Raw genomic sequence first — 14047 nt, 5'->3', positions numbered from 1 at the left:
GGTGCACCATAGAGGCAGCCAAGATGCACCTGTCTTCCATGTGGTAAGGATCACACGAGGTCCTTGGAACTAAGAAAAGAACAGCAAATAATTTCATTTTTAAAACACCTCACCCACCGGGCATTGGTGGCTTCACGCCTATAATCCTAGCTACTCAGAAGGCTAAGATCTGAGGATCATGGTTTGAAGCCTGCCCTGGCCGTCTGTGAGACTCTTATGTCTAATTAGTCACACACAAAAATCTGGAAGTGAAGCTGTGACTCAAGTGGTAGAACACTAACCTTGAGCACAAAATGCTCAGAGACAGTGCCCAGTCCTTGAGTTCAAGCTCAGGACAGAAAAGGAAGGAAGGAAAGGAGGAAGGAAGGAAGGAAGGAAGGAAGGAAGGAAGGAAGGAAGGAAGGAAGGAAGTGAAGGAAGGAAGGAAGGAAAAGAAAAAAAAATACCTCACCCAAGAGATCTCATCTTCACATGAATCCCTCTGAGCCCACAAAACACTGTTTACCTGTCTGCAAAGGAATAGATAACTGCTACCCACTAGGGTTCGATCTCTTACATTTCCAGCAGCACCAGAACTAATACTTCCATTAGAACCACAACCTTCCTCAATTTCTCATCTCTAATTCAGATGAGAAACGCGGTTGTCCCTTTGAAGCTAAAGTATAAAGTGTGCCTCTCATTCTGTTACCTTTCTTCCCAGTCCTTGGGACAGGCCAATGGGAAACATTTGTTGAGTCCAAATCCCAAATGAATCCAGATTCACCATTTTTTTTTTTTACTTTAATTGGTGGAGACTGATTTGTTTTGTTCCAAGGCGCATCAGAGCTCGCAGTGTGAACACTGTGCCCCAAGATTCAGCCTGTTTCATGGCCCTTCATTAGAATGCAAAGGAGAACCCCGGCTCTGTCAACTGGGCCAGAGGAACAAAGGCAACATGGAAATTGGAGCAGGCCATGAATCCCTCACTCTCCACTTTTTCAAAACAAGATTCTGACCATTTACTAGAGGACTTATTTTGTCGTTGTATTCTATACAAAGAAACAGGAAACTTCAGAGGAAAGAAGGGCCTTGTTTCTTACATGGTGGCCCGGGGAGTCTGGAGGTCGAGGAGGGTGTTGGCAAGAGGCTAGCTTGGCCTGGAGACAGAGGAGGGACCACTCCCCTTGCTAGCTTCTGAGGTCACTTACGAGCAGGAGGAAGGTAGTCTCCTTGGGAAATAATTTCAGGAAGGTGAGGCTGGGGGCATCCGCTCTTGAAAACTGGCTTGCGAAGAGGCTTTTATACCCTCTTGGCCACTAAGACTAAGCTAAACTTTTCTCATTCTTTACCTCCTCTCCAAGGCTGTGCACAAACTCTGTCCTCAGAGAGATGGATTTCTTTCCAAAAGAAATCCATTTCCAGTTTGACCAAAAATAAGACGTGCCTTACTTTCGAAATGGTAGGTCCCAATTCTTATTTCAGTGACTGCTGTTCATAAGAAATAGTTCATTTCATAACATGGTAACATTCAATAATGACTTTTTCATCACTGGCTTACACAAGTTTACTTATTTATTTTATTTTATTTGTGTGCCTGTGCTGGGGCTTGAACTCAGGGCCTTATACTTACATTGCTCAAGACTGGTGTCCTACCACTTGAGCCACACTTCCAATTCCATTGCTCACAAAAGTTTGAACCGTCTGTCATTAAAGGAACAGTTCAACATCTAGGAATTCATCCTACAAAAAACTTCCTTGCATGCAAATGGAAAATACACAAGGATTTTCATTGCAGCTGTGCTTCACAATTACAAAGAAGGAAGGAAGGAAGGAAGAAGGAAGGAAGGAAGGAAGGAAGGAAGGAAGGAAGGAAGGAAAGAAGGAAAGAGTATCAAGTGCATCTTAAAGAATTAATGATTGCACATTCATCCATAGACTGGAATGCACAGAAATCCTTTTTATTTTTTTTAAATGAAGCAAACCAACCAGGACTCATCTATGATGTGGGCGAAGACAATAACTGGAGCATATTTGAATCCACTTTTGTTTGAAGCAGGATTTTTGGATCTCACCACAACTGACAGTTGAGCAATATAACTGTTGTGGATGTCATCCTAGGCAATGTTCAGAAGCATCCTCAATCTCTGACCCTCTAGATGCCCAGCCTCACCTCTACAATCATAACCAGCCTATATTCAGACATTGCCAGATGTCACCCTTCGTTAGTCTAAAAGACTAACATGTAGCCACTACTTAGGTCTGAACACCATAGTCTGAAAGGATATACCCCAAGTTTTCTAACAATAGTTCCACTGGGAACCAGGAGAAAAGTGGTATAAGTTATATTCTCTAAGTTGCTTGATTTTAACTTACAAGTATATATGTCTTCTGCAATTAAGTAGGAAACCTATCCTTTTTCCACTCCCATTCTCACACATGTGTGTTTATAAAAGAAGTATTGAAGAGCTTATATCCAGGACTCTCTTAGCCTAGAGAGCCTTATCTGGGAAGGAAAGACCTTTGGGAGAACTCTGTGATAATCAGAGCTCATCAACTACCTGGGACTATATCCAAGACAACCTGAACTACATGGACAACATGTGGATCTGACTCCTTCTCCCTGCTCCCCCCAGTTTTAAAATCAGTAGGGACCAGAGTCTTGTATTCTCTGCTTCAAGTCATTCATTTGAAAAAAGGAGTATCATAGCTGAGCACTGGTGACTCATGCCTGTAATCCTAGCTACTCAGGAGGTTGAGATCTGAGGATGGAAGTTTGAAGCCAGCCCAGGCAGGATTAACCACCAAAAAGCAGAAGTAGAGCCGTGGCTCAAGTGGTAGATCACCAACCTTGAGTGAGATAGCTAAGAAAGAGCATACTGGCCCTGAGTTTAAATTCTAGCACAGACAGGGGGAGGATGGGATGGGAAGGGGAAACAAAGGAGGAAGCTACAATGCTTGATAAGAAATGTACTCATTATCTTGCTCATGTAATTGTAACCCCTCTGTACAGTATTTTCATAATAAAAAAGAAAAAAAATAAATTCTAGCACAGAAACATTAGAACAGATCATCCATCAGATTTAATGTTACAAAAATGGAAAGCAGAACTCTCATTAATATTGGATTCTGTGCTTTTAACTATTTTAAAAGTGCCTATTCTAATTTAGGTATTTCTGGGTGATCTCAGAATGCTTGCTTGGGTTTCTTCACAATTAAAAAAAAATTCTCTCCAGGGAAATTGTTCCAGTCCATTGATATCCTCATGAGGAAAGTAGCTAATCTATTTTTTTCCTTCTTTTTTTTCTTCTTCTTCTTGACAGATTGCTTGTCAGGGGAAGGGGACCAGCTAAGAGTTGCTCAGAAATTACAAGGTAAACTGCCACAGCTAGTTTTTGTGATGCATCCCCCACTGAGTTAGATCTCCTGCCAATTTTCCTAGTGGGGGAAAGAAACCTGAATCTCATAGACAATAATAAGCATTCAGCCACCCTCCCCCTACCCAATGCTAGCAAATGACACATCAGTTATCCAGGAAGGGAGGGGGGTGTTATATTTTGAAAATTGGCAAAGAAAAATTATTTTGCCCATTTATGCTCGAAGGTCCTATGCTGTTGTTGCTATTTTTTGTTTGCTTGTTGATTTTTTTGCAGTACTAGGGACTAAAAATTCTACCATGGAACTATGTACATCCTAAATTTATGTTTGTGTTTTAAAGTGATTGGAGATAATTTGTGAACCAAGCTATGGATCAATGCAAAACGCCTTTTCTTGTCTGTGCTGGTTCTAGGGCTTGAACTGAGAACCCTGCACTCTTGCTTTGCTTTTTTGCTCAAGGCTGGCACTCTACCACTTGAGCCTGACCACCACCACCACCCCCACCCCACCCCACCCCACCCCACCCCCGCCACTTCCAGCTTTTCTCTGGTTAAAGCCTCTTGGATTTATCTTCCCAGTGTGGCTTTGAACCACAGTTCTCAGATCTCAGCCTCTTGAGTCGCTAGGATTACAAGCATGAGCCATCAGTGTCTAGCTAAAATGCCTTATTTCACATTTTTTCTCATTTTTCTTAGTAGGATATTTTTGCTGAAAAGCTCACTTTTACTCACAAACTACCTGTACATATTGTAGTTCTGAATAATTCTGAACAATTTATTTTTCTCTCCTAATCTGAAAGTTTCTGAAAGGCATATGGGCTCATGTAGTGATGTTTTAATTCTTTCCAATTTTATTTTTGTTGATCAAAGCCCTAATATTATGCAGTTAGCTCATCAAGAACTAAGCCTTCCTTTTTTTTTTTTTTTTGGGTCTGGTCGTGGGCCTGAACTTTGGGCCTGGGCGCTGTCCCTCAGCTCTTCAGCTCAAGGCTAGCGCTCTACCACTTGAGCCCCAGCTCCACTTCCGGCTTTTTTCTTTCTGCTTATGTGGTGCTGAGGAATCGAACCCAGGGCCTCTGGCATGCAAGGCAAGAGCTCTACCACTGAACCACCTTCCCAGCCCTAAACCTTCCCTTGTGTTGTTTGCTGTCCAAATCTAAAGGGGCAAGCTCTGCATTTGCTCTTGTCTAGAATCACCAATTTACAAATTCTTGAAACAAAGAGGAAGCCACATTTGTGCAGTCTGCCTTATACTCCAAACAGCAGGCTCAAATGAGGAAGGGACCATAAAGCATCATCTTTCTGTGTCTCTCAGTCACACATGAGGAATCTGTGCCAAGCCAGAGAGATCTTTCCTCTCTGTTTCTGTGCCTGCTACAAGAGCCTGCATCTGTTATTCTGTCTGGAACTGCTGATGGAAATGCATCACCCACCTGCACAGAAAGCTGAGGTTCCTGGATTCATGACACCTTCCTCCCCCAGGGCAGCCTTGGCTGATGATTAAAGTACCCTAGGAATAGAACTGACTGTCCCGCTCTTATGCCTAATTGACATGAAAGCTCTCATGACTTCTGAATAATGGAACTGGGATTTTTTGCCTCCTGGTATGACACCTTTACCTAGCATCTTTCTCTTCCTAGGGCAGTTATCCTTACTCCCAAAGTCCTTTCTCCAAGAAGCATGTCTTAGAACATGACCTTCGTACACATCCCCATCTCAGGCTCTGCTTTGGGGAACCCTGCCTGATACATTATCTCTCCCCAAAACCCTTCCCCCAAATGTTGATTCTTCTTGTTCTTTTCACATCTCATTCCAGGTGGACAGTGGTAATCAGGGACTATTTTCAGTCTCAAAGTAGGACACCTGTCATTCATGGGAGGGGGTTGTGGTCATTAGACAGCCTGAAGAAATTATTTCTGGCCATGGTGTTGAAGTTCCTCTTTGCCAGCAGCACAGTCCTCTGCAATGCACAGCTGAGCTGGACAATTGTAGGGTCACCATACGCAGTGGTTAGCACGTCCATGGACAAAGGATGTACTCTGTCAGATGCATGTCTCAACTCAACAGATTCCAGCTTCTCTCTTCTATGGCAAAGGCATGAATCTAACATCAAGAGATTATGTGCTGCCTTTTCAAGAACACAAGTTAGAAACTCCTGTGAGTTTTGAAATGAGTCATTTGTTTGAGTTATTGCTTGGTTTCTGCTTTTTGGATGACCTCAGGTTACTGAAGACTATAATTTATCTGCTTCTTTTTTTCTTTTCTTTCTTTTTTTTTCTTTGTACTGGAGATTGAAATCAGGGCCTGAGGCAAACAGTCTGTCATTTGAGCCATGCTCCTCCAGTCCTTTTGCTTTTAGCTTGGTGAGTTGTTTCCCCCTCCCATGTTTTTTCATACTTTTGCTCTGGCTGGTCTTGAACCATGATCCTCCTACATCTTCTTGCTAAGAACTAGGATTACAAGTGTAATCCAACTGCTGCACCCAACTGCTGCTCTGCATTTAACTATGTCAAGAACTAGAGAACTGGGTGACTCCATGCGCCTATCAAGAAATGGGTTAGCTAAATGTAATGACACATGCTAGCAATCCCAGCCCTCAGGAGGCTAAGGGAGTAAGATTCTGAGTTCAAGGCTAGCCTTTGCTACATAGTGAGAGCCTGTGTCAAAACAATAACAGAAAAAGATATGACCCAGATGCTGAGTATCTTTTGATCTTTAGTAAAGCATGAGAAAAAAAAGGAGATAAGGCTCCGCTAAGAGGCTGGAGGAAAGATTTGAATGGTTACAGAACCAAGACTGCCGTAGAGACAGAGAGCTGTGGCACTGCACAGCTTAGAGAACGTTCTTTTACAACTCCTCTCCTGTCCCACCTCCACATCCCACTTTGTTCCAGGTGTGCTTAGGAAGTACTGAAGAAGTCTGGAGCTTGTTTCACCCATGCAAAGTAAGTTCCTTCAGAAAAAGACAAAACAAGATATCCTCATTTCCTGCCTTGTCAATATGCTGAAGTCCTTCAGTCAAGGTTGGTGGGTGGGTTTGCTTATCACCCACCTGATTTCATCTCATATTTGCAGGATGGTCATGCCATTTGTCATCTAGTTCAGGATGCTCTGAGCATGAAAGAAGATTCCCTGAATAATTATGTCCAGAGAAAATGCATAACCCAACCTGTCATTGGGAAAGTGAAACTTATGGTAACCCTACACATTTACCATGCTCAATACAGGGCTTCTGACGGTATAGTCACTTGTTAGAGTCCAAGAATGGTACCATGAGGGCAACTCTAGCATCCAGATCTTAGGATGGACAGGGATTTTATGATGGAAGCTCTCTACTATTGACTTTCTCCTAGTATTCTTGAACCCTAGATATTCTTTGACTGCATCTTTTTGAGAGTCATTTCTCATGGGAGGGCTGGAAATGGGAATGGCAAACAGGTAGTTGAAGACAAGCTCACTCAGCCCTTCTAAGATCACTCAAGGTGTGCCAAGATACCAAGAACCAGCAGCCTGCAAGCTGCCCCAGGACACCTCCCTTCCCCCCTCTGCCCCAAGGGGCATACTCACCGCTCTCACAGTGTTGTCCAGTGTAGCCAGCTAGACAGGCACACTTATAAGACCCGGCAGCATCAAGGAGGCACGTGCCATCATGGAAACAGGGGGAGGAGGAGCATGCTGGAAGAGAAGGTACCCCTCAGCATCACTAGTATGCTCCAAACCAGGAGTCCCAACCAAAGTCTGTACTTCACTTCTTCCCTCCTTGTATTCCTTTTACTGAATTTGTGGTAGCTATTACTGGAGAATCTGAGAACTACACTCCTTAAATATCCAATGTTACTGATACTAATTGAGTATTTCTGAAGCTCCCAAAAGTTATGCTGGAGGGTATCTCCAATCTGAGAAGCAAAAGGGAAATGTGATAGAGGCATTGCATTGTGTTGTGTGTCTCCTACAGGGGCTTTGGAAGCATCTTTGAATAGCTTTAGAGCACCGTTTTTTGTTGCTTTCAGGAAAGCTCAGCACCCTGGTACTGAGAGACAGCCTCTAGAAGATGATCTTTGTGACATCATTAAGGGGATATTCAAGAATTTCCAAACAATGCTGGGCACTAGTGGCTCACATCTGTAATTCTAGTTTCTCAGGAGGCTGAGAACTGAGGATTGTGGTTCAAAGGTGGCCTAGGCAGTAAAAGTCTGTGAGAGTCTTATCTCCAATTAACCACCAAAAAAGCTGAACATGAAGCTGTTGGTTCAAATGGTAGAGCATTAGCCTTGAGCAAAAAAAGCCCAGGGACAATGCCCAGGACCAGTCTACACACACACACACACACACACACACACACACACACACACACACACACACAAACACACACACACACACACACACACACACACACACAACACACACACATACGAATCCCCAAATATCTTTTCTGCAAATGTTAGCCCTTGTGATGTTTCTGTGTATTTAACTAAATAAATATGGGTTGGCTGACTTAATGCCCAGATATAATGGTAATAAACCAGATTTCTTCCCTGTAGAAGCTTTCAGTTTAACGCTCTACTATGTACTGTCAAACTGCAAGAATGCATTGAATATTTGATCTTTTCTATTGGACCTCAGGACCTGAAGCTGACAGACAGAGCATCTTAGGGATCGTTTTTCAAGTCCACTGGGAAACACGGCTGTGTGTTACCCACCATTCCTACATTCATGGCTGCCAGTACAAAAATAAATACCTTGGCTCAGTTCAACAAGTCCATATTGTTCTATGGAAGGTTCTGATGCGATTCAAAGATAAACAGGACATTCTAGTTACTGGATCAAAGCCATGCAAAACAGAAGTATGCAACATTTCTAACCCAAAGCATCATGAAATATTTGTCTTATGAAAAGAGAAGAAATGGCTTTAAAAAATACCCATCAGGTTCTGGTGGCTCATGCCTATAATCCTAGCTACTCAGGAGGCTAAGCTCTTTGGATTGAGGTTCAAAGCCAGTCCAGGCCATGGGGTACAATGTGGGATGAGGCCAGTTACACAGCTGTAAGGAAGAGCCACCATTTAGTGTCTGGGTCCCATCCTCAGGGAGGGGACTTAGAGTGGAGGGGGTTTTGAAGGAATTCTGTTCTCTATCTATCACTGAGATGTACATATCAGACCATCCTAAGGAGCCTTAATCATCACAGTGCCATTGAACATTAGTTTTTATTATTCAGTATTTTTTTAAACTGACATTCCAGCTAGAGCTTATTTTATATTTGAACCTCATAATACTGAGAGCCTGGGGGATTCCTTAGAACTGAATACCTCTGAGTCAAATCTTACCTCAAAATACCACCCAAAAGGCCAATAAACAGTTAAAAGTCAAGCAGGGAGTCACTCACTAAGTGAATGACATTGGGAATTTATATCTGGCTCGGATGGCTATGGAGTGTTACCATGTGCTAGTCTGTGCTGGCCACTTCATTCATCTTGTTTTCCAGGGTGTCCTTAAACAACCACATCTCTCATAACTTAGGAAAACTGAAACCTAAAGAGGCTGAAGAATATTCCCAGGAGCCATACTGCTTGATCTGCCAAGGATCCAAAGCCAATATTCTCTTCCCCCCTTTTCGTTCTTTTTAAATTATAATTTTATTATCTTTATGTAGTTATACAAAGGGATTTCAATTCAACATGTCGGTGTATGAGTACAATGCACCCTTTTTATTATTCTCCTCTATCTTTCCCAACCCCACTAATCCCTTCAATTTTCCTAGTTCCATTTTTACATATATACATTGAACTGTATGGCTGGCTGCATTCTCTTCGACTTCCTCTATTCATTAGCCTCCTCCCCTCCTCTTAGCCCCCATCTCTAACACTTCATGTACCAGCTTCTTGGTGTTCATTTTGTTAGGCTGTAAGTTTGTTGTTCAAAGGACTTACACCATTGGAATCCTCTCCTGCGTACACTATATTTCAATTAATCTGTATGTACATATGCATCTGACCCTGTTGATGTCTTTGTATGTGTTTATAAATTAGATCTAGCTTCCAAAATGAGAGAACACATGCATTCATACTTCACTCAGCATAATTTCTTCTAGGTTCATCCATTTCTTTGCAAATGATGCACTATCATCCTTCCTGATCAAACCCAAAGCCCCTTCCTGTGTGTTGTTCTATAACCAAACTGCTTGTAGACAAACCTCTGCCTCCATCTGCATAGCTATGTGACCTTGCCCATTGGGCCTAGCCTCTCTGCGTTCCAGATGTCCCTGTGTAGAAAGAGGTGATCACTTCTAGCTGTGGTTGTGGGGAAGCTTTTCTTAAAAAGTGCCTTGCCATCCATCGCTTTTACTTGCAGATTGCTTCCGAGAACCCAGCATGCATGGTTTTAATTAGGCTGAGCTGGGACAAAGGCAGTTATATAGGAAAGAGATTTTACGAACAAGCTGCTATATTTGTCTCTGAGACCTTTACCTGTGATCTCTTCAAAGACAGCGTGGAAACCATCAAAATTCTTGGAGCCATCAGAGTGGAAGAGGACGTGGAGTGAGGAGCCGGTGCTCCTGATGGGGGCTGGCCTCTCGTTGCCACAGAAACGCTTGATTATCGGGCTGTCCCTGTGGTCCCCATCTCGGATCTCCACATAGTCATACTGGCACATGTAGTCAAACTCCAGGCTCAACATGCTAAACCTGCCAGGGGAAGGAGAGATAGAACTAGATACTAGACCTTTGGCCATCCCAAAAGCCCATCATAGAAATGAACTGTGATTCAGAAGACAGGTAATTAAGAGACACTGAAAACTAAGGTAATTCTCGAGAGAGCTAAGTGTATGGATAAATTACACCCAGACATAAGTATAAAAAAGACCAAGCAGGATTAGTTTCCAACACAATGTAGTCAAGGAAGAGAAGGTCTGATGTCTGAGAAGAGATTTAAATAGTGCAACAGAAGCAGACGCGATCGCAGGTCATGGGTAAGAGTGGTCCAGGCATTGGGGGGGGGGGTAGAATCTGTAATTGCAAAGGTCCTGAGGCAGTAATGGGCTTGTCATGGTTGAGGAACTGAAAGGAAGTTTAGGATCTTGCAAAGCTGAGGGTGAAAAGGAGAGCAGTGTGAACTGAGGTCAGTTGTGTGGAACTGAAGTTAGATCCCACCGGGAGGGAAGTTCCTGTCTTACTGCAAGTCAGATAGGAAGGCACTGGAGAGCCTCAGCATGAGGAATATGACTCTGGGAAGGACCATTCTAGTAGCTCTGAAGGGAGAAAACTGTAAAGCTAGTAAGAGGGGAAGCAGGGAAGCCAGTCAGGAGCCAGAAGAATATCTCAGAAATGATGACAGTCTGAGGGAGATTCGTGGCCATGAGGACAAAGGCAGAGGCTAGCCTTAAGACTACTTTAGCAACTGCCTTATTACCCCTCAGAAACAGTCTGTGGTTCTGCCCTTGCTCCTTGAGCCAGACTTTCTCCAAGAAAGCCCATTCCTGAGCCTTACTCTCAGCCTCAGACCTACGTGGGGTGGGGACAGCAGTTTCTAAGTCTGATTTTGATGAGGAGCATTGAGCAGAGGACCTGTTCTGCTAGATCCTTCCGAGTTAGGATACTGTGTTGCCACTTCTTAGATACCAGAGAGACATCCAAGAGTCCAGTTAGCATGTGGTGACCTTAGGGTACATGGATCCACCCAGAAAATGCTTGTGTCCACTGGTGGATCAGAAACTTCAAGCACCTCTATTCTTGGAAAAGGACAATGTCCCTAGAAACCCTAGGGGTTAATGGAACCACTCTATTCCTCAGAAGAGGAAAAAAGAGCAGTGTTTTCCAGGAGAGGGAGGAACTGAGTGTTTGTGATTCACCTTGGCTCATCCGGAACCAGGACCACCGCCCTTCCCAACTCATCATGGAAGTCCTTATAACCTGACCCCAGCCCCTTACCTTAGCTGGATGATAAAGCCAGGCTTGGCATGAATGGTCCATTCACAATGAGCATTTAAGGGGTAGCTCTCCAACATAATCTGACCCTTGGAGGCTCGAAGCACCTGGCCACATCCTGTGAAGAGAAGAAAGATGGGACCTGGAGAAGCAGGGTCAACACAAAAGACACACAAGAGAAAGTCTCCCAAGATCCTTGGAACTCATACCATGTCCCTGAGAACAGAACAAAGGAGGAAAAGGAGAAGGAAATGTATCTTTCTCAAGCACCTGGCAAGGTGCTAGGTAATTTGCATAAATGCATTCATTTCCGTCACCCAATAGCTCGGGAAGGGGTGGTATGTATCATCCCTGTTTTCCTTCTGGGAAAAACAGGAAATCAAAGACATGACTAAATAACTTGTCTAGTCCCAGGGAGGAGGAATAGCTTCAAACCTAAGAAATCTGTCACCCAATCTCTCCAAGACCCCACAGACAGCCTTCATTTAAAAAAAGCTCTGAAAACAGACGCCCCTCACAGGATTCCTCTATTCTCCCATCTACTTAGAAAATGCACTCATCTTTTCTGTGACCCATGATATATTTGTTCTGTGACCCATCATATAACAAATCCCTCTTTTTTACTTTTTCCTTTCTTTCTTTCTTTCTTTCTTTCTTTCTTTCTTTCTTTCTTTCTTTCTTTCTTTCTTTCTTTCTTTCTTTCTTCCTTTTCTTTCTTTCTTTTTTTTTGGTTGGTCGTGGGGCTTGAACTCTGGGCCTGGGCGCTGTCCCTCAGCTCTTCAGCTCAAGGCTAGAGCTCTTCCACTTGAGCCACAGCACCACTTCTCATTTTCTGGTGGTTTATTGGAGATAAGAGTCTCACAGATTTTGATGCCCAGGCTGGCTTTGAACCGTGATCCTGAGATCTCAGCCTCCTGAATAGCTAGGATTACAGGCATGAGCCACTGGCACCCGGCAACAAATCCCTCTTTAACACATGACACTAGAAGGGAGAAAGAAATGCTCTCCCACCAACTACACTCGCTGGATAGTTTTCCGACTTTTTCTTTTTTTTTATTGTTACAATTACATGGACAAGATAATGAGTACATTTCTTATCATGCTTGTTGCCTCCTCCTTTGTTTCCCCTTCCTATCCCTTCCCAACTCCCTTCCTCCCCCTGTCCTCCCTTCCCTCCCCTGCCAAAATTGTAAAGTTCGTTTTTTCAACATAACAATTTGTACGTCTCATTGTTGCAATGGGTCCACCTGTATCCCTATTTAAACAATTTGTTTTTGCCCTTCCCCTCCACAAATTATACCAACATCAAATACAGTGAAAGCAGGGGTTATACTGTGGGGGAGGGACATACAAAGCAACAAAGAAATCATCTTATAAATATGTTAGAAACAATTGCATGAAAGCAAAAACATTGTTCTTTGTCGTCAAATTCTTTAAAGACCTCTATTGAAAAATAATCGTGGAAAACTTGGATCACAGAGATTCTAAGCCCTCCATCCTCAGATTCTTTTGAGTTATATCCAAAGGAATTCCTAAGCTTTAAAAAACACTAGAGAGGGGCTGGGAAGGTACCTTGCATGCATGAGGCCCAGGGTTCGATTCCTCAGCACCACATAATCAGAAAAAAAAACAAACAGAAGTGGCATCGGGGCTCAAGCGGTGGAGTGCTAGCCTTGAGCTGAAGAGCTGAGGGACAGCACCCAGGCCCAGAGTTCAGGCCCCATGACCGACAAAAAGAAAAAAAAAAAGAAAAGAAAAAAACATACTAGCAAAAGCTGGTGACTTAGATTGTATTTTCTAGAGTCAAGAGACACTCTATGGGCACTCTATATTTACCTAGGTGAGAATGTGAGGAAAATATCTCAATTATAGAGAAAAAGCTATTCGGATCATGTAAATAAATAGCATTCACCTCCTGGGTAGGCACATAGTACCTACTGCCTGTTTTTGTTGAAAAATTTTGTTGGGCTGGGGGTGGTAGCACATCAACCAAGGATACAGAAGATCATGGCCAGCTTGGATAATAGAGTAAATTCTATCTTAAAAAAAAAGTTTTGCCGGGCTGGGAAGGTGGCTCAGTGGTAGAGTGCTTGCCTTGCATGCCTGAGGCCCTGGGTTTGATTCCTCAGCACCACATAAGCAAAAAGAAAAAAGCAGGAAGTGGTGCTGTGGCTCAAGTGGTAGAGTGCTAGCCTTGAGCTGAAGAGCTGAGAGACAGCGCCCAGGCCCAGAGTTCAGGCCCCACAACCGGACCCAAAAAAGAAAATTAAAAAAAAAATTTTGCCAGTCACTGGTGGCTTATGCCTGTAATCCTAGCTACTCAGGAGGCTGAGATCTGAGGATGGCTGTTTAAAGCCAGCCTGGTTAGAAATGTCCCCATGAGACTCATCTCCAATTAACCACTCAAAAACTGGAAGTCGCACTGTGGCTCAAAGTAGTAGAGTGCTAGGCCTTGAGTAAAAGAGCTCAGGGACAAATGAGGGAAACCAGACTGTGTTTCTTTGGGTCTGGCTTGCTCTGCTTAATATAACTTTTTCCAAGCTTTCTATTTCCTTACAAATGGGGCAATGTCATTTTTTCTGATGGAAGCATAGAATTCCATTGTGTATACATACTACATTTTTTGATCTTCATCTACTGAAGAGCATCTGAGTTGGTTCCATATCTTAGCTCTGGAAAATAATGCTGTAATGAACATGGTTGTGCTGGTAGGCTTAGTGTGGTCTTGATTGCAGTCAATTAGATAAATGCTCAGAAGTGGGATTACTGGGT

General features: G+C 43.3%; 1 protein-coding gene across 1 annotated transcript in view; it reads right to left on the bottom strand.

Moving 5' to 3' along the window:
- Pamr1 (peptidase domain containing associated with muscle regeneration 1) overlaps positions 1 to 14047 on the bottom strand; it is a 75921-nt gene that overhangs the window by 22705 nt on the left and 39169 nt on the right. The window contains exons 4-6 of the mRNA XM_070032590.1: positions 11279 to 11393; positions 9819 to 10036; positions 6920 to 7027 (exon numbers count right to left, since the gene is read on the bottom strand). Of these exons, the coding sequence (XP_069888691.1) occupies positions 6920 to 7027; positions 9819 to 10036; positions 11279 to 11393 (441 nt within the window). The remainder of the gene's footprint in view (positions 1 to 6919; positions 7028 to 9818; positions 10037 to 11278; positions 11394 to 14047) is intronic.

This window comes from Dipodomys merriami, unplaced genomic scaffold (assembly GCF_024711535.1).
Source record: "Dipodomys merriami isolate MVZ:Mamm:240054 unplaced genomic scaffold, mDipMer1.0.p SCAF_21, whole genome shotgun sequence".
Taxonomy (NCBI): domain Eukaryota; kingdom Metazoa; phylum Chordata; class Mammalia; order Rodentia; family Heteromyidae; genus Dipodomys; species Dipodomys merriami.
Note: the sequence above shows the minus strand (reverse complement) of the source record. Positions and strands in the feature narration are given on the sequence as shown.